Here is a 24,293-nt window from a genome sequence, read left to right as displayed (position 1 = left end):
CATCATCCCCCTTTCTTTGGCCTCTCTTTTTAGTCTTTTCTTCTGTCTCCTATCTTCTTCTTAGGCCATGTTTGCCAGCTACGTCCCTGAAATCATAGAGTTAATAGGAAACCGCAAGAAATATGGTGGTTCCTATAGTGCGGTTAGTGGAAGAAAGTAAGTATCCCAAGAGGCTCTGCTGCCTCTGCTGCAGTAGAACACTCTCTGCATGCCATTTTCTTTTTTTTTTTTGTGTTTTTGTTTCATGCATGTAGGCAATGTTTGCTCGCTACGTGCCAGAAATTGCTGCTCTCATCCTTAATCGGAAGAAATACGGCGGGACTTTTAACTCAACCCGAGGCAGAAAGTAAGTCAAAAAGACCAGGTGTGGTTGTGTGACTTTAAAGAGCCCCTGAAGGTGGTAATAGCTGACTCACAGCTTATAAGGCTGTATTCCTTGACATCAGATGTTACCACTGGAGAGTTGTCACACTATAATTAGAGACCTGGGCTATGCTACGGTACAAGTCACAACGTTTTGTCCCTAATTCAAGAGAACCTGGATACCACTAAGACTACACTGACTTATCTTGTAAAAAAAATGCTGCTATTGCATATGCACTTAGCTTCTGGAACAAGGTTGACTTGTCACTTCAGAGTTTTGGACATTAGATTATCATGTGGTCATCTCTTAACTAAGTGACAATGATAATTCACGTGATTTTTAAACAACTTAGTTCTTTAGAAAACTTGGTTTACTGGAACGCAAAATACGAGATTTTTCTTGCTTGGGTTATTCCATTAGACTGTGTCAGAAGTCTGATAGTGCTCTTTCTCATTGCTCAAACAGCAGATTCAGATCTCATGCAGTGCCGATTGACTTCATATGAATGTTGCAAATGCTTGTGATTTTAGGATCTGTGCCCAGGGTTTTTAAAGTGATTCTCTTCCATGCACTGTATAAAACTGTATAAAGAAGAGCAAGTAGTAGCCTTAGTATCAAAATAGTATTGAAAAAAAACACCCTGTAAAAAATACTATTTTTACCTGGTAGCAAAAGTTAAATTTTATTGGATCACATAACCTAATTACATTTCTATGGAAAGCCTGCTTGTTTTTTCAACCAAGTTAAAACCAGCTCTTTCTGGCATTCCCAGCATGTAGATCTGCTGGGATATAGCCTTTAATGAACTAGATGTACTTGGCGATATGGTAGTTTCTCCTCTATATCACCTTTAGTGTTGCCATCTTTTATTTCATTACATATCATTGTCATATTCACTGGTAGAGATATGTTCGCCCTGAAAGACTTGTCATATAGAATCCTTTCCATATAACATAAAGAAGGTACTGCAAGCAACATATCTAATTAATTCTACCTCTCCTTACTTTAAGAAGATATGTTTTTTACTTGATTCCTTTCAAATCATCACCCATGCATCATTTTATAAATGTGCGTTATGGTTTTATCAAGTTGTTTCTCCTATCTGTGGAGCAGAAAGACTGTACCTGTCCCACAGAGCTAAATCTAGAGGACTGTTTTACATCACTGGGTAGATAAATCCAAGTTTTTTTCTTTATAGCTTATACTATTATATGTTCAGTAATACTCAAGGAATTAGATGACACAATTGGATACTTCCATACTTCCTTTTTTTGAGGTACCCTCAAATGTCTAAATTTTTTCTTTTTACTGTAAACACAAATATTTATACTTGCATCATAATTCACTTATCCAGATTAACCAAATGCCTTAATTTATTTCTGAGATAGACTAGTATTGTTAATTTCCAAAAATGTTTATTTGTGACAGAGGCCCACTCAGTTTCATATTCATACTTGATTTCTCACAAAGAGAAGTTTTTCAAACACAGAACTTACACCTATGTTTTTAACATTCCAAAGGAGTTATAGCAGAGGGGAATATGGTTAAAAACTATTTTACATACAGAATTTTAGTGTCTCCCCTTCTACATTGTCACTGGTACCCAGCATTGCTCAGATGTCTCTAAATTTGGACCTGATCTTCAGTCAGAACCCCACATCCTGAAAAGCTCAACTCTAGATTGCAGGCTTCTGCTAGCTTTGGGGCATGCTTAATTTTATTTTTTCACCTTTTCTTTTTCTCTTAATATGCACTGTCTGTCTGTTTTTAGCTCACACTGTTGTCAATGCTTTCTCTGCTGATCTCTACTGACCATATAACTTGTCGTTTGAAACTCAGCTCTGTCATCAGCATACAAACTGTTCGTTTTACTTTATGCATTGTTTTCTGGTTCAATTATTAATTACAAAGTAGTTTAAAGATGTCCTTTGCTCATGTGGGTCTTTCATCAGAGAATCTAAGCTTGGAAACTGCACAGTAAAAAGCCATTAGCACTCCTTGTTTGATGTTGCTTTTGCAGTCAGTAGAACAAGATTGATGAAATGTTATGTTTGGCCAAAATTTAAGATTTCATTTGGAATTCAGTGTTGAGAGAATGGATTGTCAGAACCAATAAGTTTTCCTTTGCTTGGAATATGGGCATGTGGTAGTAATTAGCAATATAAGGTCTTTAGTTGAGCAGCCAAGCATAGATTCTGGCAGCAAACTTAATGAGAAACTACAGTTGTTCTATGTCTAACGTCAGAAAGTTGCTAGATAAAATTAAATTCATGTACAAAATGAAAGCAGCTAAATTTTGTTGAAAGATGTAGTTTCAGCTCTTAGAATAGCAAATATGTATATATTTTAACTTTCTCCAAAATAGATAAATACATGGAATCTACTTTGTATCATTTATATATATATATGTATGTTTATTCATGTTGCCTCATGAACTATGTCTGTGGAATAACATGCTTTTATATGATTATTAAGCATTTAGGTGGGAAGTTAAAATTAAGATATGTTTATGTATGTTCTGAGGATTTCACTACATCGGTTTAATACTAAGGAGAACCTTGGTATAGAATTGTAACTATTGAAGCAGCTAGAATGTATGCATAAAAATTATTTCTACAAACTTCACTTACAAAAGAAGAGAAGTTTGATCTCACATTTAATTTTCCTTTTCAGCCAATAAAGTCCCCAAAGGACTTATAAACTATATAGGAATCATTTTGCACAATAAAGAAGCTTACTTGTCTCACAGATGAGACACATACAGAGTTTGGAAACAGAAGTAGTTTGTAGGCAGTATGCAATTATCACTGGTTAAATTTACTAGACACTAGGTAGTTTTGTTATACAAGTCCATGGGGAATTTTAAATTTAATTTGTAATGTTTCCTTTGTAGTATATTCCTGTAATGAGACTTCTAAGATCTCATCGAACACAAAGCAGGAATCTTATTATAGTCTTTCATTGAAGTTTTACCTGTTAAATAAACAACAGTACTCACTGTTGCATATATAACAAAAACCATACCAATATGTCTATTAAAAAAAATGGGACTGAGACCAAATAGACCAATTAATGACAAGTAGGGTAATGACTTTGGCACAATTACAATCTAGTGCAAAAAAAAAAATTGTTATGAAAAAGGTAGCAATCCTTGTCATGAATTTCATATTTGTAAACAATGACATCTACTCTATAGGTTATGAGATTACTGCTAAACAACTGTTTAGCTACTATTTAAAGATCAGCTCATCAGAAGATTCTGTAATGTTTTTACCATGTGCCCTGATACACCAGAATCAGATGGTCAATAGACAAGAGAAAACTGGCCGCCTTAGTTCAGTTATACTCAGAACAAACAATTACTTCTTGCTACAGTCACCACTAAATAAATACAAATGATACAGAGAAAATTAGACTGTTGTTAACGAGACAGAAAATAGTTGATATTAAATATATATATATGTATGAGTAAGCTGTAACTGGGAAATAAAATTCAGGCATCAGAAGCAATCAGAACTATAAAAAATATTATTTTCTGATATTACTAAGAGGTATCTTAGGATAACAATGATGTGGCTTCCAATATTTTCCACACTGAGTCCTACGTAGTTTTTCTGTTCTTTCACATGAGCAATTCAGTCCCTACTGTTTGTTCTTCCTGTGCATTTTCCTGGATGAATTCTGTACTATGTGATTTTACATTTTGGGATATGCTTTTTGCAAAGCAGGTATAGCAAATACTATGATTTACACGTTAGCCAATGTTCTGCTGATTTCTGTAGAAGTAGGTAATGACGTAACTTACTTTTTCTGAAGAGCAGTTGGCATAGTTTTATTACTAATAGACTAGTAACTGACTGACAGAATTTTTGTGAGATTTAACAGAGTCAAGTTTACGCTTTCTGAAGATGAGGAGTGTTTTAAAATGCAATGTAAGTTAACTTATTAATTGCTTCATCACCAAGTAATATGTCGTCACACTAAAAAATATCTGAAATATTATATAGGACGTACCTCACTAAAACATTGTGTAACTTACTAGATCACTAAGAAATAACTAATGAAAGCACATACCTGAAAGAAGTTATATACACATAATTCCATAAAGTAAATTAGTGACAAACTAGTGTCATTATGAACAGATGAAGTTGTTTGTAATGGCAAAATACTGGATAGAAATGCTGGAGATAAAAGCTAGATGTAATATGTAGTTGGGTGGAGAAGAAAAAAATCTGATCTTTTATTACAGGATTATTAGAAGTCTATAGATTAGACTTTAGATTAGAAAATAATATGTAATTGTATATATATAAGCAGGGGAAGTTTTATGCTTTTTTGTTTGTTTGATTTTTTTTTCATCAGCTACAAACTGAAATGGTATACAGTTTGAGTATCAATGATATTTCCTGTTAGCCATTTTTGTTAATAATTTTAAGACCAGCAGCTGGTTCCCTACACCCCATCTACATTTAGGTCTTTTCTTTAAGGCTTTCAATTTGACCTGCTCTGTTTAGACTCTTTCGGTAACTGATCTGTAGAACTCATGAGTTAGTATTCAAGGGATAATTTTAAAGTGATATTTTAAAAATGAAGTACCATGGAAGGATGAAAAAGTGTCTGCTACTCTATCACCATACCTGGTAGACTATTGTTTTTAGAATGTAACAATAAGCCTACAGGTTAGTTCATGCACGCATACCTCTGTAAGGCTGAAAGAGGCAGTGGTCACTTTGGCTTTGGATGATTTTCTGAAGTGTTCCAACTAACCTCTTAAGACTTAAAGCGTGAAATTTATAGTTATGAGACAAGAGATTTCTTCAAGAAATTCTTGGTATTGGATAAGTAGAATTCTGCTGTTGAACTCTTTTTGTGATATTTGGAACTTAGACATTCAGTCTTAGCCAAAACAGGACTTACAAGATTATCTGTGTTATTTCTTTTAAGCCAAAAAAAAAAAAAAAAAAAAAAAAAATCAACATTGATTGGTTGGCTTGTTTGTTTATTTATAATGTTCATATGGCTCAGGTCTGGTCTGAGATTTGGTTAAAGATCCAGATTTGTTTTATCTCTACTAATTTATAATTAACCTTTTATTCTGCATTTACCAATTTACTTGAGAATCAAGATTGTTATTCAGTTGTTTCATTTTTGTACTCATGTGTTCATATGATCAGACTGGATTTTAATTCTGTGAAATATTTTCCAGTTGAAGACATTAGGTTATTGTAAATCAGCCTGCACAAAGCTTTAGAAAGCATATGGAAAGAACATTTGTAAACTGATGGACTGAAAGAGAGACTGGATAACTTATTATTTTCTTTTCAGTCTTTCCTCTACATTGAATTACTGACTTTTAATTCCATGGAATAAGTTCGTTTTGCCTTTTTCATGAGAAACTGCTATCAAATCCAATGGAAACTCTTTATGAGGGCAGCAAGCAGAACACAGCTTCACATTAATAGATATTGGCAGAGAAGGGGTTTATTATTATTTTATAAACAAGTACGTGTATATATAAACTGCTTATCTTGTCCCAATACTAACTATTTATGCTAAATTGTTTACTTTTCAAAAGATGGGGGGAAAAAAAAAGATCCAGAGGCATTACTGTAGTCAATATATAATATTAAAAATTGAATTTAATGAAATCACAGTTCTTACTGTATTAGCTATTAAAACCTCTTGTTTCTCTTCTCTCATGGTCTGCTCTGCTTCCCAGAGATTTCTTTAGATTTCTTAAATTTACAAGCCATAAATTAGCAAATCATCAACATATCAACAGGAAGAATCATCTGTTAGAGATTCCTTCCAGAAGGAAACATGGGATTCAATAACTAAACTTCAGAGAAAAATAAAAACTGTAGACAGATAGATATGGTAAACAGAAAGACAAACAGATAATTTAAGTTGACAGGCCATCTTGGACTCATTAAACATTTGAATTTGATTAAAAATTAGAAAAAAAAAATTCAAGGCTTATCCAAATACTTTGGCAAAGGACCATTTGCTGCAGTAATGAGAGTCGTAGCTCCAAAGAAAGTGACATTAGATTATTATATTAAACAATTTGATACAATATGTAAGATATTATTTTCCGGTGGGATGAGAATGTAATAAGAGAATGTGACATGGATTGCATTATGATCCCCAAGGGTGTCTCTATTTCCCATCTGCTAGCCATTCTTCTAATCCCACTGTTTCAAATGAAGTCTCACTTAGTGATAAAGAAAATCTGATGAGTGTTAAATAGACTGACAGATAGAACTAATAGGACAAACTTTTTTTTTTCCCAATTTTGGATGCTTATTAAACTATATCCATTCGTATGAAAGCAAGTAAGGAAATGTCGGAAGTGACATATAATGATATTATGACTTAAATGTATATTCTAGGTCTAAAGCATGTTCCATTCTTACAATAACAGCACTAATTTTATATTTCTAGTTAGAATTGTAAAAATTTCAACTTTTCCTTCTCTCTGCATAAACTTTAAAAAAACTTTTGGGTTTGGCATCAAAATAGCAGTTGCTGTCTAAATTTTGCCCCAAGAAATACTGAATCTGGTTTATAAATCTGCTCATCTACCACGTTCTACAAAATATATAGACCATGACTATGTGTGGACATTCCAAGGAGTGCAATGTGAGATGGCAGAAGTGGTGAATTAATCAGCAATTTTTAATGAATTATAACTTTCTGTTTTCACTCAGGTTCTGTTGCAGAAAATTAGTCATGACAGTTTGGAGTGATTTCTATGGAAAGAAATGTATTGGCTCTGGTTGTGAATGAAATGCTCAAAAATCTTAAAGCCTTTGTGAACTCCTGCATTGCTTACAAAGGATTTAGTTATTTTTTGACTCACTGAGCATTTAAAAAATGCATAAGGCAATTTGAAAATGAGTAATGGTAGGAACACAGAAAGCAATTTATTTAAGGAAAAATACTTTCAATTGATTTCAAAAGTAATAACAGGGTGTCTTGTGTGTGTGATATCTGCTGCACAAAATAGTACAAGAAGGAAGCCCAGGGTTTGGAGGGATTAGAGCAGTCGATTAAGGTCTGTTTGCAACTGAGACGCTAGTGCTGGAGATGGGGTTTACTCCTGCATTTTACTCTCACCTTTCTAGTATGGACTCTTTGTGCATGCCATAGTATCTAGCAGTTTTTACTTCTATTTATACTAAATTATTCACTTATTTCTTATGGTGATGTGTTGTGTCTAAGTGTTGTGGTATTTTTTATGAAAGCAGAAATAATCTAGGTAGTATTACCATGGAGACTGAATGAAAGGATGAGTATACATCCTTTGCTTTAAGCTGCAGTGGAAGCCTCTTAATTAATCCAGACCCTGGCAGAAACAAATCACTGTGCATTCTTCTTATTATTGCAGTTTCAGAGGTAGGCATCGAACAAAGAATATTTACTTTTATTTCTTAACTTGCTTTATAGACAAGCATTGCGCAATTCCTTAGATCATAAAAATGTAAGGTAAGCTCTTTTAGCTGAAACTGAGAAAGGAAGTTTAAACAAAGCAGCTCACAATGAATCACTTATGTTAACATGCTATTGCAAACAGACTTAGATGCAAGCTTTGTTATGCAGTTTAAACAAAGCAGTATGCTATTTATCCAGGATTAAAATATCTAAAATGCACTCTGTTGGCCTGTTCACTAGTAGAAATCTCACGTAGGTGGGCATAAAATATTTGAGGACCTGGCTAAGTGAAGTCTTCTGTACTATTTCTAATATTTAAAAATTACCAGTGAGACACCACCAATATTCACTGAACAAGACTGAAACCTGGATTTGTATACGTGCGCTTGATATAGTTTCATAGCTGTAATAATTCACAGCTAATTAGGGTCTCATGCGTGACTGTATGTTTGTCACAAATTACCAATTTTATGCTTAAGAGAATTTTAAATTACTCCTTTTTGATTTTTAAATTCAATATCTGCATCAGAGGTAACTTTCAAATGCCTGGCATTAATGTTTACTCACTGAAGTTAATCTGATGTGTGATCCAGTGCTGTTGCACTGATCTGTACTGTATACCATACGCTGAATGTAGCTCTTTGAGTGTTTTCTGGCACTAACTAATTCCTTTTTCTTTACTCACAATATAAGAGAGATTCCAAAGAGTATGGAACCTATTGGGAAGAACAGGTAGTTTCTGTCAGAATTAATCACAGCAGCTTCAGTACGGGCTGCACAAGTTGACTCTGGTTCCTAAAATAGTTGGCAGCTGAAGCTATCAAGTCCAATTTACGGAAATTAAAGGTACCTCAGACATGTTCTCACACACTGCAATCACGTCTCCAGTCACCATGTAGTCATATTCTTTTATACATTTATACACTTTTATACATTTTATATCTTTGTACTTTTATACATTTGAGAGTAAGTGCTTTTGGCTTTTCACTAACTTCAACACTTTTGAAATGTTTAATCCTTCAGGAGTAAAGAGAACAATGAAAATCTGCTTTCTAGCAAACATTTGAAGCAGAACAAATGTTAAAATAAAGTTGCTGGGTTATTACACACTTGACAGACAATATTTTTGACTTGTCTCCTTTGTACTACAAGATTTCTAGAGCCTGATATGAGAATCAGAGTGATAAAATAGAGAGCTTACAGTTGAATTTTTTTAAAAATATTATGTCCTGATTTCAGACTGCTGTGTTCACAGACATGAATGACTACTGCAAAAAGGCAAGTTCAGGAGCATCACTTTTTAGTTTCATACCTACTAGAGGTATTTTTAATAAACAAATACGTTATGTCTTTTTTTGGTCAACAAGAGTCCATTCTAGATGAGTGGTTCTCAGTCTTTGCTTTTGTCATATCTGCAATACGTTGACAAGGGGTTTTTTTTATGTTTAAAATATTATAATATATCGTTCTGGCTCACTATACACAGTGGCTAAATAAGTGGTCCTTACAGGACCGTCCTAGGGTTGAAGTCTTCTGTAAAAAAAAAAGAGAAAAACATTAAGTCGTGACTGTACAGCACCTATTACTCTATCTGTATTAATTTGAGAGCAGAGTTTATATTAAAATAAGGCACATATTTAACTGAATAAGACACACATAAGTACATGCACAAAGTTTTCACTTAATTGAGCTGAATTAACAGAATCTTGAATAATGTTAGGTAAATCATAAAAAGCACAAACAGCTAGAAGTATACTGTAAAGTGGTATATTTAGAGAGTGCATACCAGTAATAGATAAACAAGACCACCATATGTACAGTCTCTGTTGAAATTTATTGACTTTTCTTAACAAGAAAAAGTGATTGAGACCCATCCTTTGTTGAGGAAAACCAGTTAGACTTTACAAGAAATGGTTTACTTCAACCACAGCAGCCTGCTACTGGTATACAAAGAAAGAATTTAGATGGTCGGTAGGTGAAGGCATGATCAGAAAGCTAAGCAGAAAGACCATAAGGAGAATTGAGCATATGTATTTGATATAAATATTATAGTTTTATAGAGACATCTAGATCAATATGTGCTCACACTTCATTGAGTTACTTGACAAGTGAACACCATGTATTCAACTGAATGCTGAGCCGCATTTTGTATTTGTTATCTTTGATTTATTATGACAGACTAGTTAGAGTGAGTTTTTTCAAGTTCTTTATACTTGTTCAATAAAATGGATATAATTTCTTTCAAAATAAACAGGCAAAAGATTTGCCTTTCATATTGTGTCCTCTGAAGGAAGAACCATGCAAAGATCCTTTTTGAAGAATCCTATTCACGGTGGATCTGTTTTCATTTACAGTACTATTTATATGCATTAAGTGTATGTTCTCAATTATCTTATGTCAGAATCTTACATGTTTTAGCTTTTGCTTATTTCTTTTTTTTTTTTTTTTTTTTTTTTTCCTTCCTCAAACTGTGTCTGTGGTAGCTTTGGACCTTTTATCACCATTTTTGTTTGCTTTGTAAGAAGCTAGTGTATTTTTAGCAAATTTATCATTATGTCAATACTTGAGTGGAATAAAATTAGGTCAAGAATTTTAACTGTGTAGAATCACAGTTGATTTCCACTGTGTAGAACTGTACTAATTTTTCATATTTGTCACTGTAATTAATTTTGAGAATACTAAGTACATATCGGAGAGCATGGATTAGTCTGGCTTTAATGGTTGATAGGGTGTGACTCCTGATAAGCTTTTGATTCTTTGTAAAAGATTCTTTTTGCAACATCACAATCATATAATATGGATTCCCATTGGTATATTAAACCAGTTACCCCTCTGATACATGATACCAATGACAACTATTACTTAACAGAAACCTTAGCCCTCCTCATTACTTATCAGCAATAAAAATGTCTAAATTCCTGAATCATTGTTTTCAGTATTGTAAGGAAATTTCTAAATTTCATTTTTAAAGAGTGAAAAATAACCCCTGGAAATCATAATAATTTAGCTGAATACTGTATTACTTTTGGGGTTTTTCCATAAACCAAAGATTAATGCAGAGGTTAGACATTTCTGTTGACACAAAATTATTAATACAGTATTTTCCTACCAACCAACTCTAGCTGAAAGCAAAAGATATCCAGTATGTTGACTTTACTTAAGCTCTTGGTGCATGGAAGAAAATGGGTGTTACATGGGAAGGGAATCATTATTGGAACAAACAGAGGAAGTTATAAATCTTCATATCATATACAAGACAGATTGGAACAATATAAGCTCTCCAAGTTTTCTTAAATAATGTACCTAATAACTCTCTTTGGGCAAATAAGAAATCTGTTTTCAATTTCTTCTACTTCTAAGCAAAAATATAATTTATGTGAAAAGGAGATTTTTTTGTGGGAGTTTTAAATCAAAAATTAATGCAAGTATCTCATCAGAAATACTATTTGGAAACTAGGAGCTTTGTTGGAATCATTGCTCAGGACACTGTCTTGCACTATATAAGAACAGCAAAAAAAAAGAATAGATAACATCCAGCCCCAAATCAGAGCACTAAAATGAAACCATAGTGCAGATGCCTTCTGACACTTCCAAAAGGATCAGTCCTGATGCTCAAATGCAAGAGTATTTGACAGCTAAATGTTTTATTTTCACTGAAGCAGATTGCTATGAAACCCTACTGAATGAGAATCGTAATAGGATTGAATTATTGTACCAAATGCATCTGTTTTTAGCAGGAGGTTTTTGAAGTGGGTAACCTCTGGAGGTCTTTTCCAACCTAAATTATGTTGTAATCTTATGATCCTATGAAAATTTCTTCTGCAATAGAGTAATTTGTGTTGCACACTATCTTGCAGTTTTTCTCTTCAGTTAACCAGTATTTTTAAAATTTGAACTCTAATTAGTGACAGAAAAGAAACCATATGAAGTGAAATCTCCTAGGAAGGAAGTAAATTTTCTGCACACAAGTGTAGCACAAGAGCATTCAGGAAGAGGCCCTGCTAAAGCTAAAAGTGCAGAATCTGTAAAGAACACTCGTCTCTAAGAACAACGTAATTCTATTATTAAAAATACTGCATCAACTATGCAAATGAAAGTTCAATTTCTTAATTAGTAATGGATGGAAACATTTGAAGAAAATAATACCCAGAGTTTAAAATTAGTCATCTTAGAAAACTTTTACAGACTGTATGAGGAATAAAAATTAATATTTTTAGCTGTTATTTATCATTTTCTTGGGCCTTTGTGTTTTTCGATGCCAGATGGGTTTACACTCAGGAAAAGTGCTGAATACCACTAGACAGCTAGAACTTCCCAATATGTTAGTGTAACGTAGTGTATCAAACACAGTCTGTTCAGAATTTGGATCTAGTAAACTATTCAGGTTTTAAACGTCTCTTCAGAATCTGAACTTTCTTGAGGTTTTCCATTTACATGGATGAAGATTCATCCATTTGATGGGGAGTGAATCCTAGTGCTTGAAATCATATTTTACCCTTCTGTGTTGAAGGTTATTACCCTGACCTAGCTGTGTGTGCAATAGCACATGCACACGCAGTGCTGGCAGCTCAGGCAATTGACCACTAGGGAAACTGAGGAAGAGTGCTTCTCAAGGGGGGAATATAGGCATGGTTTCCTCTGGTACAGAGGCTGCTGCAAACTCTGCTAAGCTGCAAAGATCCCAGAGGAAACCTATTAAGGATGCCTTGCACCAAAAAAGGATGAGCTAATATATTTTATGTCTAGTTTTCTGATATTGTGCTTACCACCTCATAAAACAGAAAAGCTTTAACTTGGGGATTTTTGTCTTTTTAAGTGTTTACTGTCCTAGAACTCGGTGCTCTGTACCCCTACTGCACCAAAATCTTACTGAAGTCAAAGCAGACTCTGGATAGCTAGTTTAGCAATAAAAGTTCATTAGTATTGAGTCCTATGTTAAATATAAAACAACATGATCAGTGTCTCATATAAACGTATTCCTTGCCTGTTAAAAAGAATGAAACCATTGACATTTTTGCTTCTGTTTCTAAAATTACATCTGTGTCCTGGTGATGTCACTAAGAAATGCAAAAGGAGTGTTTGAGTTGATCATATTTCTAAATAAAGTTGGAAAACTCTGTGCTATGCTATTTAGAAAAGTGGAAATAGTAGATCAATATCGTAAGGTGTGCTGGACTGGCATAATAGCTTACTGTGTTTTGCTTTTCTAGTGACCATCTGAACTACTGCGAAAGTAACACTACATGATGGTGATATTATTGACTGTGTGATGCATATTACTGATATATTCTTTCTTCTGCATAATTATCCCTTTTCCAATGAGTTCTATGAACTTTTCACACAGATTTCATCAAGCATCAAATTATGAAACAAGAGTAGACTCCTATAATAGCCCATTACATAAGTAATCATTGCTGCCACCTATTATTTGTTGTTTCCAGCCAATGAGGTTTCTGCATTACTGAGTTTTCCACAGAACACTTGTGAATTAGGTGAGACTTGGATGGTCTGCTTCTTACCCTTGGAATTACTTTGCTTCACATTTGGCAGTTCAAGTGTCAAATAAGTTTGCGAAATTGTGTGTTCGTAGCATTTGTGCATAGACTATGTGCCTGTAATGAAGTGGACTTTCTGTTAGTTCGGGAATTGTACCTATACTGCCTTGTCCCTTTCCCTGACTTCTGTGAGCAATGGGGTAAATGGAGGTGTTGGCAATAGGCCTGTCAAAATCACCATCTGTCTTAAACCCATGTCAGTAATGCAAGCTGGCGTTGAGTTTATTCTATGTGGGTAATCGTGAGACAATGTAGGCTATTCTAATCACAGATTTTTTGGACTTTGCTTTACAATAATAAAGGAGCAAAGATCCATTAAGTCAGGAAGAGTGCAATTTCCTAGGCCTTTTCTTCAGCCTCTCAGAATGTAAGATGGAGAATTCAAGAATGTGCATGTAGGTATTATATCATGCTTCCATCTTACATGGTCGGATACATCTATTAATGGAAACATGGAGCAGTAGAAACCTTTGTGACCTCACAGTCAGTGCGAACTGATTTTTCTAAACAATCTATTGCAATGGTGCAATAAATAACGATTTCTTATTGTAAAGTTCTCTCCACGTAGGAGTTATGGTAAGAAAAAGATTTCTTTTTTTACTGCTTACGGCAATGCTTATGCAAGCATTTCTTTGCCTTCATTGGCATAAGTGTCTGCTTTCAACCATGGAAAAATACTGAATCATTTTAGGGAGGTTTGCTTTCTCATTAAGTCATAAACCAAAAATTTAAACAGTAAATCTCAGTAGAGGTAGTAAAGATGTGGAGAAAGATGTGTAAAATAAAGAAATAGGACTTTGAGAGGGACTGGTTAATACAATGTATAAACATATATATATATAAAAAAGTGATGCCACTTATTGTCAAGCGTGTAATACAACTTGGCCAAATGGTTTGTTAATAGTAGTCTTTACAAGTGAGAGTTTACATGTATTTGCAATTGCAAAGCACCTTTTGGAACTGCTGTTTTTCTTCTCTGACTTCATGGAATAGGATCTAGACAAACATCAAGAAGAGACTAATACTCCTTTTTAGGCCAATAAATTATAATTTCCTTCTTTGCTTTCTCGCTTGCTTGTTTTATCTTCTTTGCAAGATTAATTCTGATTTTTCTGTAACAGGCACATAGTTGTCTGTGGTCACATAACACTTGAAAGTGTGTCCAACTTCCTGAAGGACTTCCTGCACAAGGATAGGGATGATGTCAACGTAGAAATCGTCTTTCTGCATAAGTGAGTAATCTTTCAAGATTAGTCTTATTATCTGTTACTAAAACTCACTAAATTAAGCCATGTCTTTTTTTTGGGAAGACAGAGGCTCTTTCAAGCTCCAAATAACCATAAAATTAGTGTTCTCAATTGCTTTTGTTAACAACGTATTTTGAAAAAAGTGTTCTTTTCTGTGATTGTTTTATAACCTATTGCTAAGTATAGGTGCTTCAAGCAGACAGACTTCAGACCCAATCTCGTCAACTACATGGTTTGCTTGTTTCCCCTCTCTAAGTCATAACAAGGATTGACTGTCATAGGAAAGCAGAGATCTAGATTCCACAGTGAGAACACACGGTGATAGGAATCAGGAAGTATGCACAGGAATGGAGTTTAGCACCTGGCTACTTGTTTGTGCCTGCTTTCTTCTGTACCTTCACAGGCAAATATTTTCATCTTTCTGTTATTTTCTTATTAAATTTAGCATCGGGCATGGCAAAGATCTCATGCACTTACTATGTAGCTATTAAATCCCTTCTGTTTTAGTGAGTGGCATCAGAAAAGGTGTTTACAAGGTTGGTGCCACATTATATGGTAGATTGTGATCCATTTAATTTTTCCAGTTTATGGCAATATGAAATAAGACAGAAAGTCACAGCATAATTATGTTTGTTTTAATTCTGGCTAATACAGGCCACAGGATCCCTGCAGGGCTCCTTTTCTGACTTTTAGTGATTTTTGCATTGAGCTCTCTTACTTGATTCAGACAGCTGTTTTGAGAATGACGGGGACATGCAGAGGATGATTGTCTTACTAGACAATTTTGCAGAGAGAGCTGTGTGACATTGTTTTCAAATGTTTGCATCAATTATTCTGAATTCACGTCTGTGAGAAACTGAGCAATGATGAGCGTGCAGAGTAGCGCAATGGAGTGGGCCAGAAGCAAGGAAGTGAAAGCAGTATTGCATTTGTCTTTCAAGTACACTGCAGAGTTTCCACACCACAGGAAAAGCATCACCAGAAGTCTGAATACCTAAAATAAATAAATGGGTTAGTTTATAAATGAAGTAAGTGGGGCAGTTATGGAAACTGACTTCTCATTTGCTCTTGTATTTTCTTCTTTTTCCCAATGCAGTATCTCCCCTAACCTTGAGCTGGAAGCTCTTTTTAAACGACACTTCACTCAGGTGGAATTTTATCAGGGTTCAGTCCTTAATCCCCATGACCTGGCGAGAGTGAAGGTAACAGCTCTGTTCTGTTCTCCTGCTAATTGTATTTTTTTTTTTTTTTTTAATACTCATTCCATTATTTGAAAAAAAAAAAACAAAAAACCAAAACAACCAAAATCCAGTAAAGCTCTTCTTCATGTAACCCCCAAAGATTGTTTTTCTATTTCTATTAGCTTGCCCAATCAATTATAATATCTATACTTATAAACCTTGTTTCCCTATATCTTTAGATCTTCAATACTACAGTAACACTGTGACTTAAGATACATTGTCTGCCATTCCATTGAACTCTATGAATTTTTCATTGGGGTTTAGTGCAAGAGTCTATTTTACGTTAATGTTTAATATAATAGAACATTGTCTTACAGTAATTGCTTAAAATGCTATTGTCTTACCTTCATCAGAACGATTAGAAAATAATTTTTCACCTGTCAAACCCTTTTTCTATTGTCTAGAATCCTGAGAAAAATAATACAATTTAAGATTTTTGGTAGCTAAAATGAGATGGTTTTATTATCTAGAATTCTCTGTGGTAACTTATTTTGTACTCTTAATGCAAAGCATTAAGCTTAAATGGAAAAAAAAAAAAAGATGGCAAGCTGTCAGATACAGCATTAACTCTTTTATGTTTCTTTTTTTCTTTTTTTTTTTTTTTTAACTGGAATGTAAACCAGATACTTAGCCAAGGATATTTTAACGCAACGTTAACACTTTTTTGAGTATTAATCTTGTATTTTGTCCATTTTGACTGCAGAAATTGCTTAACCTTTTGTAGCCCAACACACACTGTTTCGGTTCATCAGAACAAAGTGTTCCATGACCATAAAATTGTGTGTTAGTATTTTGTGTTCTTATTCCACCCTTTTTTGTGTTGGTATTTGGTTGTATACACTGAAAGATACTCCTGTTATCTGCTTTGAGCTAAATAGAGCTAAGGTTTGTGTGAACATAGAGTTCCTGTGGACAGATCAGTTCTCATGCTTTCTAAAACTGGTGCTCAGATTCTAAATCATCAGTTCAGCCACCTCTTCCTGTCTCTAATATTCTCTCTTAAATTCCAAAAAAAGGCTGCAGGACTTGTGGGAGCACTGTACTGATACAACAGGAACTTCCTATGGATTTAGGGGTTTAAATTTCAGTGTCTGGTTACAAAAGATATGTCCATTAACATCTTCATGCCTCAGCTGATACAGTATGAGTCAATAACTGAACTACTGACCTGGTCTGAGCATCATAAGCAAGTTTCAAGAAATTACTTTGTGTATATGAGAGCTGTTATCAACACTCATGTTAACCTACGTTAGTTTTGTAACATTTTTGATTCGCAGTATTAAGAACTCATGATGGCAGTGCTGGATTCCCTAGTACTTTATGATGAAAGAAGAGCTGGATAGAGAGGTTGCTATTCATGTTTGCTTTTTCTTTGGTGTCTCAGATAGAGTCAGCAGATGCGTGCCTAATCCTTGCCAATAAATACTGCGCTGACCCAGATGCTGAAGATGCCTCAAATATTATGAGGTAAAGTCATTAGTTTTTAATAGGTTTTTGGTTCTTAACTCTTGATTAACTAACTTCTGGTGTCCAAATAGTCTATAGCTACACACAGCTTTATTGCTTGTCTGTTGCATGTGAAGAACATTGCAGGATTTTTTTTAGAGGACAAATTACAAGATTGTCTCGAAAGTTCAGAGGTAAGAATACCCTAAATTCCTGCCTACACTGTTTTAATTTAGCTTCTTTAGAAAGAGTGTGTCAGAAGAGATGCTTGGAGCACAAGCTTTGGTACTCTTAGTCATTTTGCAGGACTTAGCATTTGAGTATTCATAGTTGAACACAGTCCCAATAGAAATGAGAGGAAAGGGAATGCAGTTATGTTGTTGCAACAGTGAGTTATGTGAGTGTATGTTCTGCGTGGGCAGCGTTAAGGATGGGACAGCAAGACCCTTAATCACATCATACCTTGTTGCTCCTTGGTTGCTCCTGCTTCTACAAGTAATTACGCTGCTTGGGGGAAAGCAAGGTATACACTTCATTATGGTAACGATACAGTGGTCTCCTAGCTCCATCCTCCATTTTTAGACTGAAGACCAAATATTGCTTATTTTGATTGACAAGGCAGTTACCACATGAGGGATCACCAGATCTTGTTCTGCTTTCCCCCTTATATTCTCTGAAGGAAGAAGATGGAAGTCAGTCAGTAGCTGGCAGCTAGAGTTATGACAAAGCTAAGCCATTCCATTTTTTGTGTTTTGTTCATACAACCCTAGTTTTAATTAGAGCAGTCTCTCCTTTTTAAAATTAAAATGACAATGATTTCTTAAAAATTCTGTAACATAGAATTGGTCAGTGTTATGAACCGATTTTACTGGCTTGTCAGATGTTTGCATGCTGTGACTTGAAAGAAGGGGAGAAATTAAAAATAAAATAAAATAAAATAGCTCCTCCAGAAGTTCACTGGGTACAAGAGAGATCTGGCTGTCTGTAGAAGGTGCAGGGCTTCAATATGCTTAGTTTCATTTTCCAAACATGCTTTTGGTTTCAATGCAAGAAACTTTATTTTGACATTAATTGCATAAATACATTAATGTATTCCAGTTGCAGATCAGTGCATTCTTAATACATTTAATGAAATAAAATGCAAAAGTGTTATTCTGAGAGTGGAATTCTCCTGTGTTTTCTCACTTTTAAATGAATTTAATTCAACAAAATTGAATGTTTAATTAAATAATTCAGTAAGAAATGGAAAATTAGAAGACTTGTTTTCTCCTTCCAAAAGATAATGTAAATTAAAACCATGCATACAACATTTTTTATTTATTTCATGCTCGAGCTTTGATATGCTTCAAAGTGCAAGCCAAACCAGCAGTTTGCAAGATATTTCCTACAAAATACCGATGTAAACAGTTATGGCATGCAGAGTCTTATGAGACTGGTGATTCTATAGTAATTCAGATTATTTTTCTTTTTTTCTGATTTTATCACCTTTTTCTGCTTTAGTTTGTGTATACACAACTGATTTTTTTTGGCCCATTTCTCTCTTTAAATTTGCTCAATGCTTTTTTAATTTTTAAATTATATGTTCCTTTCTTCATAACACGTTATTAAACCACTCGTTTCCCAAACTTTTTTCTTTCCAGCCACTTTTATTCTGTACACAGTTGAGTATATCTTAGGCTCATTAAATAATTAAGAATGCAGTCAAGCTGCAGATTATGGAAATAGCCCCATATCTTATTCATATCAATTCAAATACCTGTTTCAATATTGAGCTTTGGAATAATCCATAAAATTTGAGATGAATTGGCATTCAAAGTGTTTAAATATGAATGTCTAGCAACTATAAATAAATAATATGTGGTAGAGTAGAAACAAAAGGATTCTTTTCAAACATTTATCATTGGAAAACTTGATCAATTATGTTGATTCAAAGACATGAAGATAATCATTGAAGATGACATAATAATTGTAAGTGTATTACTTGCTTAACAGAATGAGTACCGTATCTGAACAGAGCTGCTAAAACAAGTCTGTGTTTCTGCAAATTCCATAGGAGTAAACCAATCAACTGAATAATTCCTGAAGCTTGATGTTCTCTAGTATTAGATGATGGTTATTAACTGAATTTGACTAGATGTAAATATTGCATAGGTCTGACTTCAATCTGTATGTTTTACAGCAAGATGAATAAGAAGGTACAGTTTTAATTGTGGGACTTGACAATACAGTAAAATAAATAATGTATTGGGATACATTATGTAAATATCCTATCAGCTAAAAGTTATTTTGTTTTTTCTTTTATTTTTAGAGTTATTTCAATAAAGAATTATCATCCGAAGATAAGAATTATCACTCAGATGTTGCAGTATCACAATAAGGTAACGTGGCAACCAACAGTGTCTCTCCCCAGAGTTTTTTTGTACCTTGCATTCACTCATACACAATTTTTCTATCTCCACTAATAAGTATTTCTCTTTCCAAACAAAAACATCCTAATAAGCCTTATCATATAATTCAGTGACAAGGTAATTCAGTTGTATTTATATATGCAAGAGAACTTATCAAAATCCTCTGACATGTATTAATTGCCTAGGGTCTAATTCTCAAAGCTACAGTGTCCATAGTTGCTATTGATCCCAGATGAGCTTTTAACTACTCAGCTCCTATAAGTTTTGCTCATCTTATTACACTAGAGCTACCCAAGGTGAATTGGTGGCCTCTAGGCAAGTCATCTGAAGTCAGCTCTTTGTGGATACTTTAAAAAAAAAAGCATAGAATTATTGTTTTATTGGAAATTTATTGTGATTTTGTGTTTCTTGCATGACAATATAGACCTGAAATTGCCAAGTAGCAGGTACAAAATAAATAAAATTAAGTGATTTTTTTCATGTAAAACATAATTCAGTTGTGGAATTTGTTCCTAAAAATATTGTGGAGATCAAAATTATAAATCCAGTTTGGAAAGGAATTTGGCAAATTTCAATGGTAAATCCATGACCTTTAAATGCAGTGAAGTCAATTAATTCAATCCTGAGATGAGGAAGTCCATAAACTGCTGATTAACAGGGCTAGGAAGAATATATCAGAGGACAGACTAAGCTTCAACAACTACTTAGTGTTGGAGAAAAAGCTTGGCTGGGTAGACCTTCATTCAATGAAATACAATAATCCTGGTTCTGAGAAGGTCTGACTTCTAACAACTCCTTTTACCTTAACCTTTGGCTAGAACAAGAGCAATTACTGTTGCTTGCGATGTCCTCTTCTTGTACATGAGTGGAAGGAGCCTGTCTTTTTCTAGAATAAAAGCAAGGCGTTACTCCACATTAAACAAGTTCGAAGGGGAAGATCTTTTAAATACTGCATTTTTCCTTTGTATTGCCAATGACTGTGTCTTCAAAAGAGCTTTTATGAAAGTGCTTAACTGTAATACTAACTTACGAAGGTAAACAAGCAGGAAGGCCGCATGTCTTTCCTTATGTCTGCATTTCTGTAATGCAGATGTAAGAGAGAATCTGATAGACTTATGCCAATGACTGAACAATATTAATACCTATGTAACTGACCAGTGTCAATACTGGAGGTCTGTCTTGATCAGCTATTTTCTTTATTCTGTCCTTAAAATTAGCAGTCTTAGGAAAAACGATTTCACTAGTCAAGCACTATCCTTCAGGGTGGAAGGAATGAAATAGAAAAGACAGATGTTGTATACCTTGTTAAATGACAATGTCTCATAAAGGTTGCAGCTTCACACAAGTTGTAATGTAAGTTGCATTAGATACCTGTATATTACATATGTGTCTTATCAGTCAGAGAGTAGCTCAAAGGGCTGTAAAAGGAATACACAGAAGGGAAGGAAAACTTTACAACATTCTGTGGTTCGTTCAGGTATGAGGATGGGCCTGGCAGACTGTCACAGCTGGAATATGGCTTGAGAAATGTAAGATTTTGACTATAATAGGTAAGATTGGAACATTTCTTAGCATAGACTTAGCAACTCAAATACTTGGAGTGCTTCTGCCTACTCAGAAAAAGTCAAGCCAGTAACAAAGAAAATCATTCACTGCTATCTCCTTCAATACTGTACTGTATTTGGGGAAGTATTTCTGGTTCTTCACCAGTGGGGTTTTTTTGTTTCTTTTCCAGGCTCATCTGCTAAATATCCCAAGCTGGAACTGGAAAGAAGGGGATGATGCAATCTGTCTTGCTGAGCTCAAGCTGGGTTTCATAGCCCAGAGCTGCCTGGCACCAGGCCTTTCAACAATGTTAGCCAACCTCTTCTCTATGAGGTCATTCATAAAGGTAATGTCTTGTCCCATTAGAATGTATTAGTTCGCAATTCAGTTTGTCAGAGAGCTGAGTAGAGAGCATGGCTCAAATATGAAACAGGAACACATTAATAGATATTGTAAGACCAAAAAAAACCAGCACACACCTACATATAAATGTTCTCTGCTGCAAATTGGGCAATGAGCCAGGTTCTGTCAAGTTATGTTTTTATTTTTATTCAGCAAGTGTTTGGCCTTTAAATGATTGTTGAAAGCATCATCCATTTCTAGGGATATTTCTGGGGTTTTGTGTTTTGCTTTGTTTTAGGCAAAATAGACATTTATGTATGAGAAAAGCCCCTGCTGCTAGAACAAAAATATGATTTATATATGTCCCATATAGCAACAAAGTGCCCAGAAAAAAGGACTGATCATTTTGGTCTTTTGCATCAAGTGGCTAGTGGACCTCTGACTGTGACTGTGAGAGTAAATAAGGAACAGGTGGTGGAACTGAAGCCTGAACTTTCTACAACATCGTACATGTATTTGTTTCTCCTCAGTCAAGGAGGTCTTTTGAACTTACATGGCAAAATTTTAGCCCAGTTATTCCTAGACTTCTGTGGCAGCTGTACTAGCTGGACCAAGGCCTTGATTGCAGCAATCGGTGCTTCTTTCCTCATGCCTTTCTGGGACACTCATTCCAAACATAAAGGATGGTCAGTTTCCAATCCCATAAGTGTTGTTAATGGGACAGGAAACACTGGAGTTGACAAGGTAGGCCATGGTCTACTTCAAGTCTGTTGTGCAAGTAAGCAACAAAAAAAAAAAAGGAGAAAAAAAAAAAAGCCTAATGTCCTCAGGTGCACGTATCAGTGCAGGGCAGTGAATCTTTATTTCTTTTGAAGTCTTGAAACTCTTATTGAAATTCTTATTAAGGTATCCTTTGGAGACCTCCAAAAAATTGGAGACAGCAGACTCCTGTGTGTCAAAAATATTCCAGACTACTACATAGAGTCAAAAAACGCCAGTTTTCAATATAGAAACAAGCCTGGGCTCTGCATTTGGCTTTCTGCAGCTACGATATTTGCATCTTTAGTCATGTGCGGGGGGGAGGAAGAAAGAAACTGGTTTACTTCAGTAAAGCCAAACTTGGGAACTGTCTGTGACTCATCAGCATATGGTCACTTTGGTATTAATCCTTTCTGCTTATATCTCAAAAGAAAACTATATCTCTTATGAACTTCATTCTTCTTCCTGGTCATTTTGGTCTGCCTCATTCTGGTGTGGTAACCCAAGACTCTCAGGAGTCTCAAATGTTTGTAATGCTCACACTAATGAATCGAAATTACTGAGGCAACCTATGCTATGAACTTCCTCTTGAAATCAGAAGTAGGTCTGAAACTTTTGCTCAGCTTCTGTCTTTCCAAAATCAGGAGGAGTCAATTTTCTCTCAAGGAGAGCCAAATATACGGGTATCTTCAGAAGTCCCAGTATTAATGCAAGTTATTTTCATACTGAATTTAAACTTGCATTCAGAAAACTGAGAAATTCAGAAAGTGGTAAAGTGTACAGATACCTGAGTATAGGGGAACCGTACAAGACACGCACATTTGTGGCCTGGATGTGTAGTTAAAACATTTAGACAAGTCAAAAACTGCAAATGTAAAGCTATCATCTTTCCAGAAAATATATCTAATCACTTATGCCATTATCTTACCCACCTTCAATCCTATATTTTCTTATTTTATAAAATATTCTTATAATAATTTCAGTACAGTACGAGATTGGACTATCTCACTGATGAACAGCTTTAAGCTGAAGGCTCAGCTTTGCAAGGTACTACTCAGATTACATCTGAGTATTTCTACATACACAGAATGAGCATAAAAATAGCAATCATTTTGATTTGGAGGAAGCTATCAATGTCAATTTAGCTCATGTATCTGTGATTATATACAGTTAGAAACAGAATAGGATGCAGACATACTTTAGCTTGTGTTACTTTAGATGTCATCTTCAGATGGCACTGAGAGAAAAAATGACGTCAAGTACGTTAGGAGAATGCAAGACACTGTTAGTACTGGTTAAAAATATGTCTGCTACTTAACTAAGAATGAATTGTCCGGGCAAGTAAAATGGATGTTGTCATTTCAAAAGATCTCTGAGTATATTAAAATCAAAATCAAAATAAATGTACAAGAACTGAGGCATTTCTCAGAATCAAACTCAATTGGCGACAGAAGAAGGTTTGTTTATTTGGCTGAAAGGATATTCTTTCTCCAAGCTGTCTTACTCTTAAAACTGTATTTGAAAGAGGAAACTATTACTTAGCGGTGGGTGTGAATCAACAGTGTACTGTAAGAGAGCAGCTACATTGATTGGAATTGTTAGAGGACTCTATTGAAAAGAAAGATGACTATTCCGTAAAAGAACTTCCACCCCATTTTATTTAGAGCACTGAATTTAAGTACTGTCAGACCTTCATAAGTTCTTTGGGCAAACATTATTAGTGGAGTCTCCAACAAGTTAGGAGATTGCCAGGAAAATGTACTGAAACTTCTATATTTTTGAAGAAAGTTTGAAATGTGTGTTCCTCCTCCTTCATAACGTGATTAGAAAGTGATTTAATGTGCCATAAATGTTCGGTCAGTCAAACACAAATGAACATGATTGATGGTGACATTGCACACATTTAACTCATTATGTGTTCCTTTACAGCAAAATGATTTGTGTAAACGGTC

At 34.7% G+C, this 24,293-nt stretch overlaps 1 protein-coding gene across 1 annotated transcript in view; it reads left to right on the top strand.

Annotated features, from left to right (window-relative positions):
* The window catches only part of KCNMA1 (potassium calcium-activated channel subfamily M alpha 1), a 494,552-nt gene that overhangs the window by 331,466 nt on the left and 138,793 nt on the right, over window positions 1–24,293 (top strand). The window contains exons 11-16 of the mRNA XM_075757828.1: window positions 65–156; window positions 14,475–14,585; window positions 15,697–15,802; window positions 17,226–17,308; window positions 19,596–19,665; window positions 21,431–21,586. Of these exons, the coding sequence (XP_075613943.1) occupies window positions 65–156; window positions 14,475–14,585; window positions 15,697–15,802; window positions 17,226–17,308; window positions 19,596–19,665; window positions 21,431–21,586 (618 nt within the window). The remainder of the gene's footprint in view (window positions 1–64; window positions 157–14,474; window positions 14,586–15,696; window positions 15,803–17,225; window positions 17,309–19,595; window positions 19,666–21,430; window positions 21,587–24,293) is intronic.

This window comes from Balearica regulorum, chromosome 7 (genome assembly GCF_011004875.1).
Source record: "Balearica regulorum gibbericeps isolate bBalReg1 chromosome 7, bBalReg1.pri, whole genome shotgun sequence".
NCBI classification, from domain to species: Eukaryota; Metazoa; Chordata; class Aves; order Gruiformes; family Gruidae; genus Balearica; species Balearica regulorum.
Note: the sequence above shows the minus strand (reverse complement) of the source record. Positions and strands in the feature narration are given on the sequence as shown.